The sequence below is a fragment of the Cydia amplana genome, chromosome 3 (assembly GCF_948474715.1).
Source record: "Cydia amplana chromosome 3, ilCydAmpl1.1, whole genome shotgun sequence".
In the NCBI taxonomy this organism is placed as follows: Eukaryota; Metazoa; Arthropoda; class Insecta; order Lepidoptera; family Tortricidae; genus Cydia; species Cydia amplana.
Genome location: NC_086071.1, coordinates 21,078,013 through 21,105,657, shown reverse-complemented (window position 1 = coordinate 21,105,657; position 27,645 = coordinate 21,078,013). Strand labels below are relative to the sequence as shown.

The 27,645-nt window shown below is 37.5% G+C and overlaps 2 protein-coding genes across 2 annotated transcripts in view; both read left to right on the top strand.

The window, feature by feature from the left end:
- The window catches only part of LOC134662764 (protein O-mannosyl-transferase TMTC1-like), a 321,732-nt gene that overhangs the window by 264,181 nt on the left and 29,906 nt on the right, over positions 1 to 27,645 (top strand). The window lies entirely within an intron of this gene.
- LOC134662620 (uncharacterized) lies at positions 23,141 to 24,019 on the top strand. Its single transcript, XM_063518892.1, has one exon. The coding sequence runs from the start codon at positions 23,141 to 23,143 to the stop codon at positions 24,017 to 24,019; it is 879 nt and encodes a 292-aa protein (XP_063374962.1).

Sequence of the window (27,645 nt, the reverse complement as noted above, 5' to 3'; positions counted from 1 at the left end):
TACAAAATTTATTGAAACCGGAGTCTGTGCATGGTTGTCAATGGCCTCAATGCTTAGCATACTAAGTGCGCAATTAGATGGCTCAAGAAACAGGAAATTTCACCAAAATAACTGAAGAAATCCAAATTATATTTATAGGAAACGTAAGTCGACGACATTTATCATGAAATAAATTGACATCTATTTACATCGACTCGACGACGTTCACAAAATATATCTAAATATCAATCCGTAATATAAAAACCTGATTACCGTTTTAACTTCCTATCCTAGCCTAGGTAGTGTTTTCGAAGCAGGCCCCGTATAGTGATGGGTAGGACATCAATTTAAAATGAGTTTGTATGAGTACCTCATTTTCTAAAATGAGGTGTTACAATGTCTTACTTCAAATGAGGTGAGGTACTAGCATATTTTCAGCGTCGACTATTTCATTAATTCCAACAGCGACATTTTTTTTAAATGTATATACATATTTATGTATTCATCACTTCCTTTATAAATCAATAAATAGTTTATTTAATTGGAGTGTAATTCTGGAGGTTAAGAGGATTTTTGAGGGGTTCATGTCACGGAGAGGCGGTGAGTGGTACAAACTCAACGCATTTCTCGGTGGACCTTTTGTCGTTGCAATAAGGTTTGTAGTTCGGTAGTTGAGAATGTGGACCATTACTCGTTTCTTCATTTGAGACATTTGAGTTTTGAGTGTCGGCGAGCAGGCGAGCACCTAGCGCCTCGCGCGATCCAGTGACTTTCTTGCGAGTTGTGAAGAGTGTATGAGTTTTGAGGGTCGCGAGACTCGCGTGTGAATTTGAACGGATAAGAGTTTTTTGAAATTTGAAGTGTGTGATTGATTTGTGTGGCAAGAGGTGTTTGTGATGCGCGCAAGTAAATGAGTAAAATGAATAGAGGAGTGAAGTAAGATATTTTTGCGGTACGAAGTACTGCGACAAATTAACAAAATGAGTGGTGTACAAATGAGGTGCCTCACGAGTGAGCGACTCAACACTAGCCCCGTAGCCAACATGCCAATCGCTAACTCTACGTAGCGAACGAAACGCAACTGTCACTGTCACACTAATATGGAAGAGGGATAGAGAGACACAAAGCGATTCGATGGCGAAGCGCAAGCGATCGTCACCTTGGCTAAACGCCAGGAGGTCCCGGGTTTGTATACTGTGTTTTAATTAGTGTTTAATGAATAATTAATTATATCCCTATGCATTGCCTTCATCGTCTTCGATAATTTAACAAATTCTTTTGTCATTTTCTTTATCCACATAAATTTACATTTTTGTACTTTCTATAGGCCTCTTAAGAACAAATCACAACAATGACTTTTTCCTCCAATGTACAAACTAAAAGACATTTCCCTGCCTCTTTTGTAAGGTGCCTTATAAAGGGCAATTTGCTATAAAGGACATTTGTTTATTATTGCGTTAGATTTGTTTTGGTACACAACTTTGCTTTCACCTCCGGGAAGTTTCGGATTCCCATCGCTTCCGACACCTCAAAAAAAATCAATTACATCTACTGTGATCTTGCGATAAGCTTAAAAAAATGTTAAATTAAAAAAAACTACTTCGTTGAGTCATTATCACAGCGAATTCACAATGGTTTAAGATGCTGTAGGTTCATAAAACGGTTTCTTAACAAGTCGTAGCGGTTTTTTGCAAAAAACTAAATGACAAAAAACTTAAAAACGAATGAGATTTGACCTCTGAAAAAAAAATTTGCAAATTACCCATAATTATATAACCCCTTTCAATGAATACGTACGGCGAATTTCCAATCATCCTGTAGCTATTCTAGTTCGCTAGGCTTAGCCTAAAAATACTGAATCTTCTCTACCAAACATTGTGAAAAATCTTCTGTTAATATCTAAAAATCTAAATCAAAAACGATTTTTGTGTCTAAAAACTGATACGAGGCCTAAAGATGAGTTTTCCAAAAACTAGTCTTTAGGACTCGTATTTTAAAATTTTAACGTATCTCAAGCTTCATTGGACTCTATAATTCATCTCGCTCGCACTCGCGTAACTTTGGCAATACGGAAACAGGATGGATTAACGATGAGGGACCATTACGGGTAACGATCTTAGGAAATAGGGCGGGTACATTGATAAAATGAGAGCTATCTTATTTATTTATTTATTTATTTAAACTTTATTGCACGATAAAAATTGTACAAATGGCGGACTTAATGCTTTAAGGCATTCTCTACCAGTCAACCAATGGGTGAAACAGAAAACTTATACTTAGTGCAGGATTGTAAGACAAAGAGAAGAAATATGAAACACAAATCAAGTTAAGTATTCTAAACAATATTCTAATTATACACTTACACATATAACAATAACAGCAATATAAAATTACATATATACAAACATGCATAAATACATATATAAATAAATATAGTGCGTCAAGCAAATCTTGTCAGTAGCAATGTACTGCAAATTAAAGTAGGGTAACACCATGTAACACCCAATGAGCAGAATTGCGCTAAGAAAAGCAGCAATGTACATCGAACCAAAACGTGTTTATTTTTCCGCCCTTCATACGTCAGTTCGAATGAATTATCATAACCTCAAATTTTAGTAATATTTACCGTCAACGAGCATGATTGTACATTGTAGGCACCTTAGCTTTGCTTGAGGTCATGCATAATCTTGGTATTTAATGGTGACAGTAGAAATTTCTCTTGAAATAGAAACGATTCAGAATGTAAACAATAAGATGATGGCTGTCATTCACGATCCACATTCCACAGATAACACACAGATGACACGCGATTTTGGAATTATTCGAACATAGTGTTGCTAACCCGCGATTTTTCAAATTTGCCGCCTTTTACTACTGACAAGATTTGGTTGATCCAGTATATATTATATTATATTATGTACCCAAGTATACAAGTAACATGCGGATCATTTATTTTTAAGCGAGTTAGTGAGGTGTTTACGTAATTTGATTTAAAAGGCGGCATCGTCGTTTAGCGATATTCACATCACTACCAGAACCGGGAATGCTACAACACTTTGACGTCTGTCATCTAGAAGATCGGTTTTTGCGCGTGATCGGCGTCGCATATTACCTAAGTCCAAAACTCTGATTATTATTGTGATTCCCTAATAAATATTGTTTAAAATGGTGCTCTGGTGTTTTTACCCTTACAGCTTCAGAAGTGCGATAGTGATTCCTCGCCTACTACGATATAATTTGTCGAAATTGACATTACGATATTTACCGCGCGTAGTCCTTCCTTGTTTCATTGTTCTGATCGTTAATCTGATTGTAATGAGTAAATGCACCAACACCACTCATCAGTTAGGGACTTAAATATACAAAGTCCAAGATTGGTGTCAAAGTCATACCTACAAGAATAACCTACAAAACTAACCTGTGCCGGCTATTGGCTGCTGGCGTACCTATCGTGTCTTTGCCTTGTTTTGTGTTTGATTTCAGATACCTATTTCAGTTTATGTACATCAGTGATCATGACTGTCAAAAATAATACATATTGACAGTGTAATAAAGCTGCTGGCATGTATGTATTACAATATTCACAGCAGAAGATCACAAGACATAAGCTGACAGATACCATTAGGTACTCTTGAATTTTGATATTGGTGTGAATGAAATAAATCCTTGGGATTACAGAGCAACTCAGGTAAAACTTCACTCAGGTAAGAAGTCTGTGTTGATTCAACACCTAACAATGCCATAACGGGGCCATAGTGGTAAATATTCACTGCCTCACTTATATGTTGTGTTATTTTATTATTTTGTGTTTTTAAAAATTCATCCCTTAAAAGGGTTAAATAGGGGTTGAAAGGGTTAAATAGGGGAACAAAAACGGACATGGGCAATTATAGACCTGTCACATTGATTCCTGTCATATCTAAGATATTTGAAAAAGTTTTCTATGCTCGATTACAAAAGTTTTTAGATAAGAATAAAATTTTAGCGAGAGAACAGAATGGTTTTAGACCAAATAAATCTACAGCACTAGCCGCCTTTACTTTAATAAAAAAAGTTATAAATAATATTAATGATAAAATTCCAACTGTTGCTCTCTTTCTAGATATGAGCAAGGCATTTGATTTTGTGGATCACAATGTACTCTTAAAAAAGTTGAATTGTTATGGTGTTCGCGGTCCGGCGGAGAATTGGATAAAGTGTTACTTGTCTAACCGTGTACAGGTTACACAAATAACCAAATTAAATGAAGTAACAAATACAATGGAAGATTTTGTTTCTGCAAAAAGAGTAAATAACGTCGGAGTACCACAGGGCAGTATTTTAGGACCCCTATTGTTTATTATTTACATAAATGATCTGCCTCGTGCAATCCAACATCCTACAGTTATGTTTGCCGATGACACAACCATCATAGTAGAAAGTCAAAATGTAGAAAATTATAATGATATAGTGAATAACGTTTCAGAAGAAACCTTAGAATGGCTAACAAGAAATAACCTAACTCTAAATACTGATAAAACTAAATATATTTACTTTCATACCAGGCAGGGGAAAGATCTAAAGCTTAATATAAAATGTAATGGGAAACCAATAGAGAAAGTAGGGTGTCAAAATTTCTTGGGTCTTTATGTGGACGAGTACTGCGAATGGAAAGAGCAAGTTAAGGCAGTCTGCAACAAAATTAATAAATTTGTATTTGCAGTAAAAAAAATTAGACTTGTAACATCACATAAAACTGCCCTGTCAGTTTATCACGGATACGTGTGTTCTGCTCTCAGATATGGAATTGTATTGTGGGGCAACTCAACTGACATATCAAAGGTTTTCATAGCTCAAAAGCGCTGCATAAGAGCGATATTCGGATTAAAGCCTTTAGACTCATGTAGACCTATATTTAAACAACACAGGATTCTAACGCTCACATGTTTATACATTCTGGAGGCATGCACTTTTGTAAAAAAACACATGGAATTGTTTCTGATTAAAGACAATAATAATAAGCGAACAATTACACAAAAACCTTTGAACATGCCAGTAGCAAATTTGAGCCTATTTAAAAATAATTCCTATTATATGCTAAGCAAAATTTATAATATAGTGCCGAAATCTATTACTAGTTTAGTTGGACATAAATTTTATATAAATCTTAAGACATGGTTAATTGAAGAAAGTTACTATTCATTAAATGATTTTTTTAATAAAAATAACTCATAGAAATTGACATATTCATTACGTATTCTGACATTTAGTATTAATTAGTGGTCAATATGGCTCAATTGCTTACAAGAAATACTATATTATTTATTATTGCTTTATTTCTATCATTTATATAAATTTAGATTTAATAATAGCCAAATTATTAATGTATTTAAATTCATGTTTTTCTTGCACTCAACTCTTAGATAGGTATATTAATTGTATATAAGCTTGTGTACATATTGCAAGAGATTTTATAGATATATATAAGGTGTATATTTTGCATGCTGCAATTCAGCTAAATGTGTGATACTTTGCAATTTGTAATATTTAAGACCTTTTGTTAACCACATTTAACGCAAATAAAGCTTTACTTTACTTTAAAAAAAAAAAAAAAAAAAAAAAAAAAGTTTGTATGGAGATCAAACATTTTTTTGTGTGCGGGACTTGAAACTTTGTATAAAGGCATATTATTAGAATACAAGAAAAGTAATTTCAGCATTTTTGAAAATTCATCCCTCAAGCTGGTAAAAAAGGGGTTGAAAATTTATATGTAGGTCAAACATTTATTTGAGTGCGGCACGATTCAAATCGTTGTATAAAGGCATATTATTAGAATACATGAAAAATAATTTCAGCTTTTTTAAAAATTCATCCCCTAAAAGGTTTAAGAAGGGGTTGAAAGTTTGTATGGAGATCAAACATTTTTTTGTGTGCGGGACTTGAAACTTTGTATAAAGGCATATTATTAGAATACAAGAAAAGTAATTTCAGCATTTTTGAAAATTCATCCCTCAAGCTGGTAAAAAAGGGGTTGAAAATTTGTATGTAGGTCAAACATTTATTTGAGTGCGGCACGATTCAAATCGTTGTATAAAGGCATATTATTAGAATACATGAAAAATAATTTCAGCTTTTTTAAAAATTCATCCCCTAAAAGGTTTAAGAAGGGGTTGAAAGTTTGTATGGAGATCAAACATTTTTTTGTGTGCGGGACTTGAAACTTTGTATAAAGGCATATTATTAGAATACAAGAAAAGTAATTTCAGCATTTTTGAAAATTCATCCCTCAAGCTGGTAAAAAAGGGGTTGAAAATTTGTATGTAGGTCAAACATTTATTTGAGTGCGGCACGATTCAAATCGTTGTATAAAGGCATATTATTAGAATACATGAAAAATAATTTCAGCTTTTTTAAAAATTCATCCCCTAAAAGGTTTAAGAAGGGGTTGAAAGTTGAGATCAAATTTTATTTAAAGCTAGGAACTTCAAACTTCGTAAATAGGTAGTTAGGTAGTAGGTTTTACTAAATAGTGGACTTGAAAATATGCTGGAGGTTGAGAGGGATTATATCGAGAATTTTATTCAGTTAGGTTGCAGCGCCGGATCTAGGGTAGAGCGAGTGGAGCGGCCGGGGGCGCCAAAATGACAAATAAGGAAAAAAAAAGTTTAAAAGACGCGAGTGTGGCGAGAGGGGGGGGGGGGGTGTAAAATACGCTTGAAAACTTCAACGAAGGACGCCAAAACCCGATTTCGCTCTACCTTGATCAAGAGCTCGGGCCGGCACTGCCAGGTTGTGTATAATAATTAACAAATGATTAACAGTCCCTACTGCTACCTTTTGCTTTTGTTCTAAGCTAATGTAGAATATGTAACCACCAATATACAAATCCACGCATACGAAGTCGCGGGCAACAGCTAGTAGGATATAATCATGTAAAAAATTTAACATTACCGGGTCCGTATCACCGTTTAAAACTGATGTTAAAACACTGCTTTAAAAAAACGTCTGGTCGGTGTCACGAAATAACCTCGCTAAAGGTCAACTGTGTGAAGTTAGCCGCAGATTGTTCGAAGAATGTTGACGCCCGTAAAAAGTACTTTGTACTTTGTATGTAAGGCTTACATTAGAAACATTTTGTTAAGGCAACTTATGTCAAACTAGGCGAAAATAGGTATCGCAGGCAAAGATACGCAACTCTTCGGTATTATACAGGGCAAACCTGTAACACGAGCAAACGATTTAAACATATATTATACTCCTCAAACTATAAAACTTTTGTTAAACAACTTTTAAAAATTATGAATCCTTTAGACTTCCTGTTTTTCATACAAAATAAATATTGCCTTCAATTATACGCTGAGGGACTACCACAAAAACCGTCATTATAGCCAACTTTGCCCGTTTTTTTTGAAAAAACTCGAATTTCTCAAAAAAATTATATCACATCGTATGACTTTGTTTTGCTCAGCGCGTCCATAGTGATCAAACGCATCAGTTTCATTGTAGATTTTTTTTTATCGTGTCTTTACCCACTTTTTGACGTTTTAGAGGGCGGGCAAAGATATCCGGGGTTTGGGACAACATTGCCCACGTCAATTTGATGTTCAAATACAGCTCGTATGATGATGATGTCTAAGGATCACTTAAAGGTTTTGGGCAATCCTACCATTCCCTGTTAATAACTTAGCGATAAGTGTAAGAACTTTTAAATAAATTGGGTGAGCAATGTTGCCTACCCGTTTTTGGCCATTTCCATACAAGACTCACCTAAGCATTTTACAAAGGTTAGGGTTGGCACTTTAGAGAAAATCTGCCTAAATCAATTTTATTGTGACATAAAAATACAAACTAAACTAAGTACATGCATTATAAAACTAAAAATAATCTTAGAAATAAACTTAAAAATAAACTTAACTGAGAAAATCTGTCACAATAGTTTAATGGTCAAAAACATGAGTTTGCTGTACATTTCACGCGTTAAAGAGATAAAACATCTAAATAAAGGATAATAAGACCAATTAAAGACAGTGTATATTTATAAACTTACTTTAGTGTAGAAACAGAACCTTCTTTTACTTGCGAAGTTCGGTAAATTTGTCAAAAGTGACAACCCTAAACCGTTTTTGGTGGTGGGCAATGTTGGCATCGATAGGTCTGTAAATTACCGGATTACATTGCCCACCGCCATAATTTTAGTGTCTTTAGGCCTTTTTAGATTAAACCTCAATAGACATAATCTATGCTTCATGCTTTATAACTGAAACCCGGAAATATTTGTCTAAGGGTTCTCAATTTTTTTCTACTTGCATTCATTTTTCAACAATTTTTGGCCTGCCGAAATATACCCTATATTTGACAACTCGCTGAAAATTCCCAAGTCAAGTTGTGCACATGTTTGGTATATAGATTTGTCAGAAATATAATCTATTTTCTACTAAAAATAGCAGGGTGGCCATAAGTATTTTAAATATTTCTACTTTAACGAATTTGTTTAAAATTGACATTTTGGGCAAAGTTTCCCTTGGTGGCAAAGTTGGCTATAATGACGGAACCGAATATCGCAAATCACAAAACTCCTCCTTGGTGAAGGTCGATAGATGTTCAGTCGGAACGCTCACCACAAACTAATTAAATTTCATAATTTTATTATCATTGAGATACACTGTAAATAGTTTATGGCAGGTATAGGCACCACTTTTTCCGTCATTTCTCATGTACCAATCAGCGTGAGCGATCTTCAAGGTCGTGTCAAAACCATAACAAAGTTTTGAATCAAATATCAATATTACTTATTCTGAGCTTGTACCTATTGCACAACTATAACTTTTCAATGTTCTAAAGCATTTACTTGCACCAGCGGACTGACATTAAATTTTATGGTGATGTTTATGTTCTTTATTACGTCATAAAAACTTGAAATGTAGGTTTTGCTCTCGGGATTGACACTTTACAAACACCTACGTTAGTTTATATTTTGGGACGGATATTATTACGTATATATAAAGTATAACACAGGCCTTTTGCCTAAATAGGTAGGTATATAAACCTACGTTTTATACGGGTGCGCTACATTTTTACTCATTTAAAAAAAACAGCAAAAATATCTAAGTAGAAACACTAAGTGTAAATTTGAATCGTGACACTTAATTTGGAACCTAAATTAATTAAATAAGTAGGACCTACTTATTTAATACCTACCTGGTAGGTAATGCAAATATTTACTTTTCATTACGAACGTGATCGAGATAATAAAATACCTAACTAGAATACCTATGTATCTTGAGTATTCTTGAGAGATAATAATAATTCAAATGCCTGAAGTTTTCGGTTCATTATCTTATTTCACACTACACAATGGGGCCCAATTGAGATTTAAAGTACCTAATTTAAATCTCAATTGTCAATCAATCAATCTCAATCGGTCTTATTCTGATCGGTCTTATATTACTCACGCCGCCGATTGGTGCATGCGAAATCAAGTGAAATTCGTGCATGTGATGTGATGTCCAATATCGCATCAAAATCAGTACCCCTACTGTAAATTTCATTCGATAGCGTGACGTGACGTACGCGCTTGCGTTAATTGTAATTTTGTATCAGATTTTGAGTTTTCAAAACGTCAAATCCCATACAAAAATAGACATAACGCAAACGCGAACGCAAGTCACGCTATCGAATGAAATTTACATGCACTGGGGGTTTCGTCCAATTTGAATGAATGGGGCTCCAACTCGAATGTCTTTAATGGTGCTATTTAAAAAGTTTTCGTTTAATTTCTAACTTCACGCCGCAAACTGTTGTCTCGATGAACTTGTTTATAAATTAAATCCGAAACCAGACTGGTATCATTAATCATGAAAGCGAAACTCGGCCCGGCATGGTCCGGCATTCAGTAAGTTTCTAACCAGTAACCACCAAGGACCTTTTAATTAAGCTGGATGTTCCATATGTGTTTTATCTATAGGTAGGTACCTACCAATATCTAAATCTAGAATAGTAAGAGAAAACTGATAGTAGGTAGGTATAGGTAACCTGGGAAATATTTAATTGCCTCGGTCGCATCATGCGAAAGATTAAATTCAAGTATTTATTTTATATATTACATATATCGTTGTCTACAGTATAGCTACAGCCTACAACACAAGCCTTATTGAACTTTCTGTAGGGCTTAGTCAATCTGCGTAATAATGTTCTATAATACTTATTGATTTAGCCAGAATTCCGCCACTATTTTTGGCACATTTGGTACGGGTGAATGGCAGAGTGGGGCCAAATTTGTACTTGTTTTTAAGTACATATAAGCATGAAATAAAAAGTAACTATTAAACGGATTATATCGTGTATATTGAATTTATACTACACCCCTTTACAGCGTTCGTGGTCAACAATGGGTGACTGAGTGGGTGGCAATAATAATCCGTTATAATAGTTTTATTTCATGAGTAACTATCGCGGTAACCGAAGACAATATTAAGTATTAAGCAATTGAAAAATTCTGTTGTGGATGTACTCGTATAGTTTGTAGGTACTGTGCATATTTTGGGTGTTGCTGGTAAATGCTATGCGCCTCAAGAAGTTAGACGGGGCATCCAGTTTGAGAAAGGTCCTTGGTAACCACTTTACTCGTAATTTATGTTCTATGTAGTTAAAATTATGTTGAGGATTGAGCTTTTTCCGCGATCTTATTTAACCCGATTATTCTGGGCCCTGTTGTATAGACCTACAAGTTTTACAAGTTTAAGTTATATCGGTAACACCAGTTAAAAGGCCGTTCGTCATTGTTTGACGCAAAATTTTATGTTGTTAGGTAAAAAAACGTTTTACCTTTGTTAAATACAATGAGAATAGGATAAGACGCATGAGAATTTTAAACGTGTCAGCTAGGTAGCTATATTATAGATAGGTACTTACAGAATGTAAGAGCAGTACCTGTCGGTCGAACTGTAGGTATTCATTACAAATAACTTAGTAAAAATTAAATAAAAAGCTAACTTCACCAAATGAGCCCTAAGACAGACCAGCGCTGGTTTAATTATGCTGAGTTGGGTCTACTCTGGGTCTACTCGTACTTCGTGACGCACACGTTCCAACATCTTTGTGATTGTCAGTAATATAACGTCTTTTGTCTTTATCTTTAACTAAGCTTAGTTATTTATTAGAAAGCGTCCCAAGCGCATTAGCCAAAAACATCGTAAAGAAATCCCGAAAGACTAACTTCACGCGAATTACATTTAGCACTATCCGTCCAGGATGAGGAGTTCCCGCGGGAAATAAATAATAATTGTTATTAAATACATGGCGGTGGTAAAACCTGGTTTATGGCCACAGGGAGGTCGATTCTAATTGACCGAGCGTTAGCGAAGATCTCCGTTTCAGCTTGGGAAAAAATGCTTTCGTATATCCGGATGTTCTCTGTAGGTAGCACTTTTCAACCATGTCTCGTGAAATTTTGTGAGCAGGTTCGGTTATCGTTGGATATCATTATAAAATTTGAAAAATGTTCAAAATCGCAGAAATTGGCACAATGGTCTAAAGTGCTCAGTGGAGCACTTAAGAGTCTTAAGACTATTGTGAGTTCGCTATGATAAAATGACTCAAGGAAGTAAGTTTTTATTTTGACATGTTTTAATCTTTTGAAGTTTTAAGCTTATTATTGCACAAATTTTTGAAAATTCTCTTTGGCACATTGCTATCTAGAATCACAGAGATTTCTATCTATTCCTATCTATACCTTACTTTATACCTGGATTTACCATAAATGTCTTTTAAACCGCAGTAACAAGCCGAAGGTGCCATCCAATGGCAATAATCCGCCAACTTTTGCCATTAAGACCTGCTTCTGTTCACGAAACGTTCTGTATGCGATTGTGAGTTTGTTTCCAGTATAAGTTAACCTCTAGGTAACAAAGATTGATCAGTCCCACACAGAAAAATATTGTTTTGAACAAGAACTAGATAATATATGTCTCAACTGATATATCTCACCAAGATAATCTCACTAACGGTCCAAAAATTGTTGCATTCTCAAAATTCTAGATTGAATGTCTTATGACAAGAATTTTACTTGAGTCATATACAATACAATACTCTTTATTGCACACCTCAATAAAAGACAACAATACAAAAGAAAACATAAATACAAGTGGAGGTAAACAACAGGCGGTCTTACCGCTAAAAAGCGATCTCTTCCAGACAATCTTTACATATTTTTTATGATAAGTATAGGAGAAAAACGAGCGGCACACTAATCGCCTGATAGTAAGCGCTTACCGTCCCTATGGATACCTGCAACACAAGAGGATTGTAAGTGTTTTACCTAAAAAAATTACCATTCCCCCAGTAGTTTCGGAGATAAGGGGGGGGGGGGGGCCTTATCTCCGAAACTACTGGGTCTAAAATTTTGAAAAAAATACACGAAATAGTTCTTTACCTATAGATGTCAGGAAAACCTATTAGAAATGTGCAGTCAAGCGTGAATCGAACTTAATTACTTAGTCTTTGACCCTAGCCCTACGGGTTTTTTTCAATGTTTCCTACGAAACTACTGGACCAATTAAAGTGAAAATTGGTACACATATGCAAGTTTGTGACTCAAAGACGGACATGTCACGCAAACAAATGAATTTTAAACATGGGAGCCACTTTTGGGGGGTTAATGGGAAACTTAAAAAATAAAGTTTTTCAAACTATATCTTGTTACATATCAAATGAAAGAGCTCATTGTGAGTAACTCAATTTTTAGGGTTCCGTAGCCAAATGGCAAAAAATGGAACCCTTATAGATTCGTCATGTCTGTCTGTCTGTCTGTCCGTCTGTCCGTCTGTCCGTCTGTCTGTCCGTCCGTATGTCACAGCCACTTTTCTCCGAAACTATAAGAACTATACTGTTGAAACTTGGTAAGTAGATGTATCCTGTGAACCGCATTAAGATTTTCACACAAAAATAGAAAAAAAACAATAAATGTTTGGGGTTCCCCATACTTCGAACTGAAACTCAAAAATTTTTTTTTCATCAAACCCATACGTGTGGGATATCTATGGATAGGTCTTCAAAAATGATATTGAGGTTTCTAATATTATTTTTTTCTAAACTGAATAGTTTGCGCGAGAGACACTTCCAAAGTGGTAAAATGTGTGTCCCCCCCCCTGTAACTTCTAAAATAAGAGAATGATAAAACTAAAAAAAATATATGATCTACATTACCATGTAAACTTCCACCGAAAATTGGTTTGAACGAGATCTAGTAAGTAGTTTTTTTTAAATACGTCATAAATCGCCTAAATACGGAACCCTTCATGGGCGAGTCCGACTCGCACTTGGCCGCTTTTTTTTTGGTAATTTTAGGATAAATAGTTAGGACAAAAAAACGACGAAGCGTTTCGAGAAAAGGTAGGTAGATAATGTATTTAGTAACTTTCCGCTACAATCCGGCACTATACATACTTTTTTCAGTTACCACAATCAAATTTGGATAACATTTAAAAAAACTGTATAACTTAGGTTTCTTACTTATAGACGTCTTGTAGGTATTAGATTATGATAGCACAGACTGTGCAAGTGTTAAGTAAATTTCATAATTTCATAGAAGATTGACGTTTAAAATAACACTTGCGTAATAGTCTATGCTTAGAGCATTAGTCTATGCTATCAAAATCGCTGCCAACTTACCTTCGTTTGATCTAACAATTTAATTTAGGTATTTAATTTAATATTAGGGGACACATCATACACAGATCAACCTAGCCCAAAACTAAGCAAAGCTTGTACTATGGGTGCTAGGCGACGGTATACATACTTATATAGATAAATACATACTTATATATATAGGAAACCCCCATGACTCCGGAACAAATATTTGTGTTCGTCACACAAATAAATGCCCTTACCGGGATTCGAACCCAGGACCATCGGCTTCACAGGCAGGATCATTACCCACACGGTCAGACTAGTCCCTGGTGCAGACTTATTTATACGGCAAATGATGATGATGGAATTTCCTTTTGCAGAGTTGCTCCTTTTGACTCACAGATTGATTTAGGAAGGGGAGCCAATCGAATTTTTGATGCAAAATTTTGACTTCAGGGGGGGTACCCCCCGAATTTTGTAAAAATTAAAGTTTTGCTATTTGGTCAAGTTTGGTATCATTTTCGTGTAACTCAAGGACGCTCAATTAATTTCTGATATTTAATTTATATGGTTTCATATAAATAATTTGAAAAAAAATAAAAATTTGCTATTTTATTTTTTTCGGCAAAATTGCCAAAATTTTCCTTATTTTAATATATACACAAAAAATAAAAATTTCATGAAATAGCCCTACTATTCTTCGTTATAAAAAGTATACACATGGAATATTTATTTCTACAAAATGTAAAGAAAAAAAATAAAATGTAGACCTACTTTCGACCACAAGCTCACCGAATAGTATACAACGATGTATGTTACAGCTATTAGAATTACGGCGTTTGATGACGATGAGATTCCTTTTAGCATAATGAGTCCTTGGAAGCCTTAGATCATTTTAGGAAGGAGAGCCACCTTGATTTTTGGTACGGTCGGGATGAAAAGGTTAGGGTGATTTGTCCCATACAATCATAAATTTATGCAAGCACCTGCTTAGGCTTTTGCAATAAGTTTGGTGACATTCTTGAGTAAATCAAAAGGAAGAAATCATTTAGGTGACTTAGGTGAATTATGTATATTTTCTAAATCAAATTTCTATTACACCTTATGTGTATAATTTCATGAATTCTATAGTAATTTAAATTGTATTTTTCCCTTATTTTCTCGTAATGCATGTTAATTATAAGATGTAATTATTTTTGAAAAGATGTGCCCCGCCGAGTTTGTTTAGGTCCCATATTGGGATAACCTCCTCCAATTGAGGGGGGATTTAAATTTTCTCGGGGCAGAGGTGTAGGGTTGGAGCCGGTCTACCTAGCTTTATTTGACGTTCATAAGCGCATTGTAATTATGCCTACTTGAATAAACTATCTTTTATCTTTTTTATCTTTTAATCTTCAAAATACAAAATAATGTAAATATTGACTAATATTTACATTATTTTCCTCCGTATAGCTACGTCCCTTAAATCGGATTAGGTTGTGCACCGAGCATAAGCAATGTTAAAGAGTGTAAACAAATATATAGGTAGTAAAATATTTAGAATACGAAACAATGTAATTATTAGTCCATTTCCTTTTTTTTTTCTTTTAATCTTCTCGATAATGACACCAAACTTAATGCAGTTAGGTTTCTGCATTAAGTTTGGTGCTTTCATAACTTTATGATTGTATGGGACAAATCACACCCCACCCTTTCATCCATACCGCACCAAAAATCAAGGTGGCTCTCCTTCCTAAAATGATCTAAGGGTTCTTAGGACTCATTATGCTAAAAGGTATCTCATCATCATCAAACGCCGTAATACTAATAGCTGTAACACACATCGTTGTATAGGGTAGTTTAGCAGGTTGTCGGCCAGTTAAGCAAAATTTCGAATTCAAATGTATTTTATGAACAATATATTCGACCAATCTTTGTCATTTTATGATGTTTAAACTAAAAATATAATACACTTGACATATATGTATCAAAATCCGTTATTAATTACGTTTTATTTATATAATTAAAAATATGAAAAAGTAGCAATTTAGCTGGCTTTCGGACACTTTTTTTGGTTCTCGGCCGCTTGTTAACTAGTTGTCGGTCGCTGTTATTTATGTTTTTAAATGACTCTTATTTCACAATCAATAGGAATTATTTTTGAATAAAACAACAAATATTCAATGGTACAATGTATTACATTGAGGATCGTTAATGGGAACTTTTATGGTACCTACATCGAGATGTAGATTTACAAGTAAAGAGTTTTCCAAAACATACTCAAAATATTAAAATAAGACATTTTGTAGCCTAACTAGCAGCGTACGATTTTTAATCCGGAGGTTTTTATGGGTCGGTAACACCCTTGAAGTTGCAGGCATCCATAGACTACGGTAACTGCTTACCACCAGGCGGGCCGAATGCTTGTTGGCCACCAGCGTAGTATAAAAACAGATAGCTTGTTTAAACCCCGGCTCGTACCAATGAGTTTTTTGGAACTTATTTACGAAATATTATTTAATATTTCCCATTGTCTTATCGGAATATCATACGGGGGAGACTGGGTCTCGGCAAGTAACTATCACGTATTTTTTTCGCCAAAAATAGTGTAAAAATGATTTATTTTTCAAGGGCCGAAAACTAAATATATTTTACTTGTTTCTCGGCCGTCATAAGTTACCTAGGCCGAAAACTAACTTTTTATAATCCTGTTCTTGGCCGCCAAATACAAAAGATTTTAAGGCAGATTTTAACCAATTATTTGTTAATAAGCATGCGGCCGAGAACTAACTACATGAATTACTTGGATACAAATAAGTATTATTTGATATATTTATTTTGTTGGCTTTCTTTTAATAGGAAAAATAATCAATTAAAAATGACGTGCGTCAAGCCCGTTGTCGGCCGGGCGGCCGAGAACTAAATATCATTGTGAAATTGCATTTAGTTACCCGACCATCAAGTTTAATTGACTTATATAAAATATTTCGTACAATTAAATCAAAATAACAGAAATTCAACTTATCTACAATGCACATTAACATCAATAATGGTCGCAAACCCACGTTAACAATATTTTTACTTTCCTTGAAAAAATATTGAATCACAATTTTTTTTACAAATTTGTCCAACATCCACACTTGCTAAATTGCTTTGGTGCACTGACGAGCCAATCAAAACGTTATCAAGCTAACATATTTAGGATATGTCAATGATCACGTGACAGACGTCACTACTTACAGACGTACTTTCCTATCGCTCCGTGAAATAGCGTTAAAACTTAGTATAAAGGTGATCTATAAACTCGAACGGTATATAATTAAGTGACTATCATCAGTGGTTAACGGAATAAATAGTGTTTAGTGCTAAAACATTAACGTGTAAATAAATAATTACAGTTAAATATGTAGGTGCAGGAGTGGCCTTGTCTTGGGTAGACATCGTGGGTGTTTGGGCTATGAGCGTGATTAAAACACTATGTGATCAACTAACATTTTAATTTACAGGATAACAACCAATAAATCACCAGATATCCACAATATTCACACTCGTTATCAATTCAGGTAAGAACTACTAAGAACTTAAGTAAATTAGGACGTACAATGCAACAATTAGCGATTCGTCGAGGACGTGGTGCGCGGGCGACCGTTAGGTTTTTCTTATTATTTTTTACTTGATTAGTGTTACGTCATAACGATCGCCCCGCTACCATCGATACGACGCTTCGCTAGAGCGAACCACTACGGCAGGCGAGCAAGTTCGCTCTTGATCGGATAGATGGCGCCACTGTTGTGCGCCGTTACCTCACGGCAATCAGCTAGCAAATCCACTATGTTTAACGGAGTAGGTTCAATCTTATTTGGGTAGATGGCGCTACTGCTAAGCGCCGTCACGGCCAAACTGACTGTCGACCGTCCTCGGGCGTTATTCTGTCTGCGAGTGGTCCTGCAACAAACCAACAACAGACCCATCTATCCGCTCGTCCAACCTGACAAGCTTAATTAAGCAAACATAGTAATCAGCTTACATTCAATATAATTTTTCCTCTTTTTTTTATCGTTATTCTCTACATAGTTGATTTGGACCGGACGAGTGTGTCCCTTCGATCAGCGATAACTTATTGAAAAGTAGGGCCTGAACCGGACTACACTGTCCCTTCGACCAATCAACGCACAAGCAACATATGCAAATAGAGAAGTGCATCCCTTCAACCAAAGACCCTTTGGCCCGGACGACACTCTCTAGCAACCATCACTTCTAAAAGTCTGGACCGGACGAGTGCATCGCTAACCAGACTCTGGCGTCGAAAGCACTGTCCTTTCGACCAACTTTACAGCACCATTATAACAAACAAATTACATATAAATAATCAAATAATAGCTAAAACTACGAAGTATCTTGTTCAGCATGAACTTCAACTTCGCACTGTACTTCCATCGTCTCAGGATCGGAACATACACTATCGGTATCGGAACCTGCAGTAACTGTTTCAGATTGACTTACAGATATGGTGTCTGAACATGCAGTTAAAGTGTCACAACTATTTCTAGATATTTCATCATTACCGCCTAATTCTAAACTATCTTCGACATTTATTGGCGCCGTCACGGTCTCCTCTTCATTTAATAAACTAGTTGAAATCTCAAGTAAACCTTCGTGCCCTGGAGGTACCGCGCGTAAATTTTCATGAGCATATTTAAATATACGATGGGGATTATTTAAGCTTTTTAGCTCATACCTGTCATTATCAAGGACTGCGGTTATAATATACGGACCCTTGAATTTTCTAGCTAGTTTTGTTTGACTGCGTTCACTACTTTTTATAAACACGTACTCTCCTTTAGAAAACGGTCTGATGATCGCACGGCCGCGATTAAAACGTTCGATTTCTGATGTCGCAGCTCTGTTGATATTATTTAAAGCATCCTCTCTGATAACATTAAGGTCTAACCGTGTGTGAGAATTTGTTGGAACAGGATCTATACTCGATATTCCTAATGATTGAGCCTGAATTCCGAACATCAGTTCCGTGGGGGTATATTTAGTTACAGCAGACCTAGTGCTATTTATCGCGAGCTGTACATTCCCTAATTCGTCACGCCAGGTTTTATTTGCATCGTTTTCTATAATTGTCAGCAAGCTCTTTATGGTTCGCATCACACGCTCGACCTGACCATTAGCCCTACTGGATCCCGTCGCAATAAAGTGAAGTTCAATATTGTTCTTAGAACAATAGGTTTTAAATTCTGAGCTAACATAACAACTGCCTTGATCTGCTATCAGCCGTTTCGGGGCCCCAAAAAGGGAAACAGCCTTTTCAAGTGCTTTGACAGCACTATTTGCATCGAGGGATGTAGTGTGCTCAAGAAGCACGTACTTAGTAAACGCGTCAATTATAACCGAACAGTATTCCCTCCGATCACTCTTCCCACTCAACTTTCCAGTAAAGTCCACATGAACAGTGTGCCAAGGCACCGGGATTTTTGGTATCGGATGTAGTTGAATAGGTTGAGCACCGGAAATACCTTTTGATGACTTGCAAACTATACAAGAGTCAATAAATTTGCGTACGCATTTTGACATTTGGGGGAACCAATACTGTTCATATAATTTGTCTAGAGTCTTATCTTTTCCTAAATGTTGTATTTCATTGTGAATATGATTTATCAGTGTCCAAATCAGGGAACGTGGAACTACTGGCAACCACGAGACGATTTTATTTCGCACTACTTTTCTGTACAGTATTCCATCCCGGACGTCATATGTATGTGCTACAGTTTCAGGTAGCTGATCGTTATTGAATTTAGTGATCAAATCCTGAACTTCACTGTCCCGTTTCTGCTCGACTGATAACCAACCCTGGTGAAGTTCGACAAATTGAACCGATTTAGTTTCTGCTTTAGCACAACTCGAAGGATCTACTAAGGGTGTCAAGTTTCGAGAGAAGTAATCGGCATGCTCCATTCCACGGCCTTCACGGTAAATGATATCAAAGTCGTACGACTGTAAATAAGCCCACCAGCGATGAACACGTGGCGTAAGGTCGACCTTAGATTTTGATGCTTTAAGGGAATTGCAGTCAGTATAAACCTGAAACCGGCGACCATAGAGATAATGGCGGAAGTGTTCTACTGCGCGTACTACAGCAAGAGTTTCTAGCTCGTACGAATGATACCGCGATTCAACTTCGGACGTACGTCTGCTAAAATACTCTACAACGTGAGGTAAATTATCCTTCTTTTGAATAAGGATCGCGCCGTAACCCTCAGAACTCGCATCAGTGTGGAGTTCCACAGGCAAATCAGGGTTGAAAATTGTCAAAACCGGCTCAGATGTTAAAATACTAACAATCGAATTACGAATCTTTTCGTGTTGTGAGGTCCATTGAATAGGTCCTTTCAATTTTGTTAAAGGGTACAGTGGACCGGCCAACTGAGAGAAGTTTGGAATGAACTTGCGGAAGTAAGAGGCAAGACCCAAGAACTGTCTCACCTGGGTTGCCGTTTTGGGTTGGGGGGAGTCTATCAGAGCTTTTATTTTTCGAGCGTTCGGTCTGACTTCCCCAGATTGTATGGAATAACCTAGGTAATCAACGTTTTGTTTCATAAAGTGACATTTTCGCAAGTTAAATGAAAACCCAGCCTGAGAGAGCGCTGCTAAAACATCGTCAAGACGCTGTAATCCCTCGGTTACAGAAGTTGAGTGACACAGAACGTCGTCCATGTATATCAGAGGCCTGTCCTTAAGGTGTTGCAATGCCTTCGTAATACACCTCTGAAACACAGAAGGTGCATTGCGCAACCCGAAAGGCATAGCAAGGTATTCATATTGGCCCTCAGGTGTTACGAAGGCCGTTTTTTCTATAGATTCAGGATGAATTGGAATTTGGTGGAATCCTGATGCCATGTCCAAGGACGAGAAATACTTGGAACCTGAGAGATGGTCAATTTGTTCCTCAATACGAGGCAGCGGGTAATGTTCCGGACGTGTGTTGGCATTGAGTCCGCGATAATCTACACAAAGCCTATCTGAATCGTCCTTTTTCTTCACTAGTAGTATTGGGCTAGCAAAAGGTGAAGTGCTTTCCCTAATCACCCCAGATTCTAAAAGCTGCTCAACTTTTTCCCTAACTATTTGCTTTTCAATTGGTGCTAATCTATAAGGACACCGTTTTACAATTTTGCTCTCATCAATTAAGTCTATTTTGAGCTCTCCCGTTTTGACACGATTAGTAGGTACACCATCAGTAAAATGGTCAGCATATTTATTAAGCACTTTCAGAAGAGCCTCTTTATCTTCCCCTTGTAAATCAGTATCGACATCTGTAATTGCCTTTTTGGTAGATATATCACATACGTTTGCCCTTTTTTGGTAGTTAAATACTAAACTATCATCGTCCATATAAACGCTAATTCCTTGCTTTAAAATATCCCTGCCAATTATAGCCGGCATTGATAAAACGTTATCAGGCACGACATGAAATAACAATGTCGCAGCAACTTTACCAATTACAACCTTACTAAGGATCTGGGATGTACATCTTACATCATCTTCTCCTATACCGCTAAGATACACTAGATCATCGCTCGCAGTACCCGGGAAAAACTTACAATAGCTTTCTCTTACAAGGCAACAAGATGACCCGCTATCAAATAAAAAGGAGACACGCTCACCGGAAGATGTATCCAAGGTTGCCCTCGAGGATCGATACTCACACAGGTTGACAGTCTTGACCACAGCCGCTTTACTGTTGCTTCTGTCTGGACACGCAGGAGCTAAGTGCCCAGGTTTGCCGCATGTGTAACAGGATACAGCAGGTGCTTTATCAACCGGACGCGTCAATTTCGAAGAATCCTGTGACGTAGATGTTCCAGGCGCGGAGTCTTCTTGTCGTCGTTTCCTACAATCAGCTTGTCGATGCCCTGCTAGGCCACAATAATGACATTTACCAATAAATTTATCATTGGCAGTGCGAGGGCGTTTTATTTCTGGTTCCAGCTTATCAGTTCCTTCATACCGTCGCTTTAGAGATATTCCACCGAGTATTCTAAAAAGTTGGGCTCTGGTTGTGATCGTATGAGCATTTAATTCACGACGTATGAGGTTATCTTTTTGACATAACACCGATATCACGAAGCCAGTTGTTATTTCTTCAAGCATTTCTAATTTGGGGATGCGATCAATCAAATTCCACAAACGCATAGCTGCTTCAGATGCTGTTTCTTTGGCACCAATTTCAAAACGCAATATATCATCAAAATGATCTTGATATAATTTTGGTTTAGAGAATCTGGCGATCAACGTTTGCTTAACAATATCCCATGTTAATTTACTGAGGTTAAGCTTGGTAAGACATGTGGATGCACGTCCCTTTAACGCCCTTGTAAGAGCGACAAGCAAATCAACACCTTCAAGCTGCTTGCTTTTAATAATTAATTCCGATACGTTACACCAACCATCTATGTCCGCATCCGAATCATCAGGATTAAATTCCAAGAGTTTAATCGATGTATTAGTATTACTCACAGTTTGGGGCGCCGCTAGCACGCGCGATAATAATGCTTCCATATTGCTCAATAGTTTTGAGGCAGATGATTCTTCAGTTTGCGCCTCTTTTTGCTCATTTTTCTGCCCAGTGTATCCCACTTCTGATGTAGGTGCAGGAGTGGCCTTGTCTTGGGTAGACATCGTGGGTGTTTGGGCTATGAGCGTGATTAAAACACTATGTGATCAACTAACATTTTAATTTACAGGATAACAACCAATAAATCACCAGATATCCACAATATTCACACTCGTTATCAATTCAGGTAAGAACTACTAAGAACTTAAGTAAATTAGGACGTACAATGCAACAATTAGCGATTCGTCGAGGACGTGGTGCGCGGGCGACCGTTAGGTTTTTCTTATTATTTTTTACTTGATTAGTGTTACGTCATAACGATCGCCCCGCTACCATCGATACGACGCTTCGCTAGAGCGAACCACTACGGCAGGCGAGCAAGTTCGCTCTTGATCGGATAGATGGCGCCACTGTTGTGCGCCGTTACCTCACGGCAATCAGCTAGCAAATCCACTATGTTTAACGGAGTAGGTTCAATCTTATTTGGGTAGATGGCGCTACTGCTAAGCGCCGTCAAATATCGTCGTCACCGGACTTAACAAACTTTATTGTGCGGGTCAGCTGACAGGCCGTCAACGAATCAGCTGTTAGCATTTGCGTGTGCGCAATAGAACGGTGTCAGTGACAGTCAACGAAAAATAGACTTTATTACCAACGCATACAGAACACTTTGCAATGGCGACCTGTGCTGGTTGTTTAAATACAGTCAACGATAACAGATTTTTAAACTGCTTTAACTGTCGGCGATCCTACTGTCTTTTGTGCGCGAATGTTTCCCCAGACTATTTACAAATTGTTACGTCCCAAAAGTATACATGGAAGTGCGTAGAATGTAAAAGTTCTGAACCCAGGTCGGACAATACAAATACACCGGTGCGGGGCGCAAACGACAATGTAACTACTCATCGTGGTGCCGCCCGCCCTCGGGCCGCGGTGACCCACGAGCCGGCCAACATGAGTAACATGACCATGGATATGTCGTTCACGGACAGTCACCACTTGAATGATTCTACCAGGTTTGACGCGTCTATAAACACTGCATGTTTTACCGATGTCCAGCAACTAGTGTTGGAATTTCGTTTACTTCGCGAGGAGATGCGGACGATGAATAGCAATATTATGGCACTTCGTACAACAATAACTGGCTTATCGTTAAGGATGGACAGCTGTGATAGCCGGGTAGATAATCTGTGCGCCCGGGTGGAAGCTCTGGAGTCCACGACCATACATCCCAACGGGCAGAATAGTACTGAGGCTTCTCTATTGGAAACCATTGCTCAGCTGAAAGTCGATTTAAATGACCGTGACCAGGATATGCTACACAATGACATTGAAATTTCTAATGTGCCTGAACATACAGGAGAAAATACTACTCACATAGTGACCACCTTAGGGCAGAAACTCGGTGTCACGCTGTCTGAGCACGACATCGTAGACGCTTCTCGTGTGGGTCGTGCGCCGCTGTTGGACGAGGGCGTCCAGGGTCCGCCGTCCCGCCCACGGCTGCTGGTGGTACGGCTGGCGCGCCGCGCTGTGCGCGACCAGCTACTACAGGCGGCGAGGGTACGCCGCGGGGCAACGACGGAGGGCACCGGGCTCCCGGGGCACAGTTGCCGCTTCTATGTTAACGAGCGGCTGACCCCCTTCAATCGACGGCTATTCCAAAGGGCACGGCAGCTGAAGGAGCATCATGGCTGGCGATATGCGTGGACGCGGGATGGCAGGATCTATCTGCGCCAACGGCCGGGTACAGATTCTCCGAGGCACCGTATAAGGACAGAAATGGACTTGACTCGTGTTTTTGGCTCCCTTGATGTTTGTTCTCAGTCATAAATATTTTTTTGCTTCTCGCGATGTCTTAAAAGTAAAATCCGGATCAATTGAAGTTATCACTAAACTGTTGTTTTTTGTATTTTGTATCCATAGTCCAGAAGTCCGTGCACACTATTTTTGGTTTTGTAATCTCTTACTTTGCTTTACACTGGCGTGCATTGCAACAACAACAAATTTGATAGTCTCAGTCTTATATACACATTTGCATGTAATTTATCTGTACGTTACACTCATAATCACTCACTCTACGAAATACACATATTATTATAACCTCAAAACAAAACATTTCACCACATTATTTTCTTTTACATTTGCAACGAAACCGGGTTGTGACGCCATAACAATACATTACATTATGTTGTATGTATGCATGTGTGCATATATACTCATAACTAGTTATATTGTCCAGTGATTGAGTCTAAAACTAAACTACTTAAATTAGCTCTTTATAACCCGGGTTCGTTGGCAACAGGACATGACGATTTTCTAGTTGCGATGAACAAATTTGATGCCGATATAGTTGCAATTTGCGAGACGTGGATCAGGCAGGGACAAGAACAACGCGCACCGCGTGTCCCCGGATATAAATTTATAAATGCTCCGCGACCCACTTCGATGCGCGGTGGCCGCGGTGGCGGGGTAGGTTTCTATGTTAAAACTACCGTGCGCGTGCGCCGATCTACCCACCCTGTTGCAAATATAGAACAACTCTGGTTATCTGTTTCTCTTAACCGCCGTAGTTATATAATAGGTACAGCTTATCGTCCCAACTGGATTAACGTTGACATGTTTTTTGATGCCCTTACCGAATCTGTAACATACTTCTCTAAGCATGACTTTGTTGTTTTACTTGGGGATTTTAATATTAATGTACTAGATACAACGAACAGTATTACGTCAAAGTTTACGAGCTTTCTTAGCTACTTAGGGTTGGAGCAGGTGGTAACGGTACCTACTCACTTTTCTGTGGACAACGAGACGCTCCTCGATGTTATCTGTACCAATGCGCCTGTAACTGATGTATGCGTCTCTAACATAACTGGTTCTCTCGGTCATGCTATGGTAACAATTACGTTGCCAATTAAACGACCCAAGATAGTGCCGAAAATAATTACTTATAGGCCAATTAAGGACATCGACATGAATAAGTTTGATAGGGATCTTCAGGCCGTGAACTGGGAAATAGTGTTAAAAATTGATTCTGTAGAAGGCATGGTTGAGACTTTTAATTTGTTGTTACTGACTTTATTTGACATATATGCTCCTAATAAATCTATCACAATCAGGCCTAATACCAATTTACCGTGGATCACTGACACTATCAAAATCATGATAGAAAAGCGAAATGAGGCTCACCTTGCATACCGTAAGTCTAAATTGGAAATCCATAAGCAATACTATAGTGAATTAAAAAAACTTGTAGCTCAAAGTATATTTAATGAAAAACAAGCCTATTACAATTACCATATCAATTCTAATTGCAAAAATTCCAAGGCACTCTGGAAAAACCTTAAAAAACTGTTTTGACAGATTTTAACAGCCGAGATAGTCTTCCTTGTCATTTTAATGACCCAAATTTGATCAATGACAATTTTTTGAATGTGCCTGGCAATGATAAGGTTGCGTCTCATACCCAGTTATTCTTTGAAACCCGCCGCCATGGTCATACTTTGTTTGGCTTGAAGCCAGTGGATGAGAATGAAGTGGGTAAATATATACTGTCCATTACTACCAATTCAGTTGGTGTTGATGTGATTAGTCGAGATATGGTGCTACTCACCCTTCCGCGCACCCTGAAAGTGATTACAGCAATCATTAACAGGTCTATATTGACTGGCGAGGTGCCTGCTTTGTGGAAATCTGCCTTAGTTACACCTTTACCTAAGATGGATAACGCGCGTGAACTCAAGGACCTTAGACCTATAAGTATATTGCCTTTCCTCTCAAAGATTCTGGAAAAAGCCGTTTATGACCAGTTATGTAAATATGTGGAGGGCAACAATATTCTGCCTCAATTACAGTCAGGTTTTCGCAAGGGTATGGGGACTGTGACGGCCTTGATAGACGTTGTGGATAATATTCTTACAGAGCAAGACTCAGGCAAAGGGACTTGTTTGGTGCTATTGGACTTTTCTCGTGCTTTCGACTGCATAAATATTGATTTACTGCTTTCAAAATTAAAATATTATGGAGTAGATACAAAGTCTCTCTCATGGTTCAAAAGTTACCTTGATGGGCGTACTCAGTCAGTCAAAATATGTAAAGAAGACGGCACTTTTTTGGTATCTGATGCTAGACCGGTAACTCGCGGTGTCCCTCAAGGCTCGATACTGGGTCCTTTACTGTTTATTATATATAGTGCCGATATAACTAATGTTATCAAGCACTGTAAATATCATTTATACGCAGATGACGTTCAATTGTATTACTCAGATCGCTGTAATGACATTGCCAATTCAATCTTTAAAATTAACGAAGATCTCGAAAACATATCATCCTGGGCTGAAAGTAACTGTTTGTTACTAAACCCTCTTAAGTCGAAGTACATGATTATGGGCACCAAAACGCAGATTAATCGCATTTTGCACTGTGATCCTCAATTAAGTATCAGAGGCTCTGCAATTGATCGCGTAGAAGAAGCTAGAAATCTAGGTGTAGTAATTGATAGCCAGTTGAGGTTCGAAAAACACGTAGGTGAACTGGTGAGGTCATGTTTCTTTCGCTTAAAGGTCTTATACCAGATCCGTTACCTTTTGAGTGAGAACGTCCGCCTGATTTTATGTGAATCGCTGATTCTTTCAAAATTGAATTATGGTGATATAGTTTATGGACCACGCCTGCAACATAAAACTCGTCGCTTAATACAAAGAGTACAAAATGCGTGTTATAGATTTTGTTACTCAATACCCCCTAGAAGCCACATTACCCCGTATTTGAACAAATCGTCCATACTGAATATGTCCTCTCGGCGACATCTACATCTTGCATGTCTCCTCTTTGGCGTCTTAAATAATAAAACTCCAGAATATCTCTTTTCCAAAATTAACATTTCAACATTTCACAACCGTCATGCCACTAGGTCAACTCGGCGCTGTCTTTTAGAAATGTACCCTCATAGAACGATTGCATTTACCGGTTGTTTCCGATATCTCGCGACCAAATGCTGGAATGATATCCCTCCACCTGTAAGACGGCTCAAAAATAAGCTAACTTTTAAACACCAGTTTAAAAAGATACTGCTTGATAAACAAAAAACAGGGATACCATACGGCTTTTTGGTTGCGGATTTCAGGATCTAATCGGTAATTCGGAGAATCTCTAGGAGATCTTGAGTCAAACCCTACGCACTTTCTCACTTTTATTTATTTTATTTTATGGCCACTGTAATTCTTATTTTTGTTTTATTTATGTATTTTATTTCTGAACACTTATAACACACTTCACACTTTTTAGTCAACTGTACGTGATCTGGGTTCCGGCAGAATATCAGTGCTTTGCTCAGTAGAGTGGAGCGTATAGCTGAGTCGGAGCCCTTTTGTTTTTGCTGCAATGCACACAGTGTATGGCAGGGTGATGGCAGGTATAGCAGGTAAACCGATTTTTCGTGTGTAAGTATTTTTTATTTT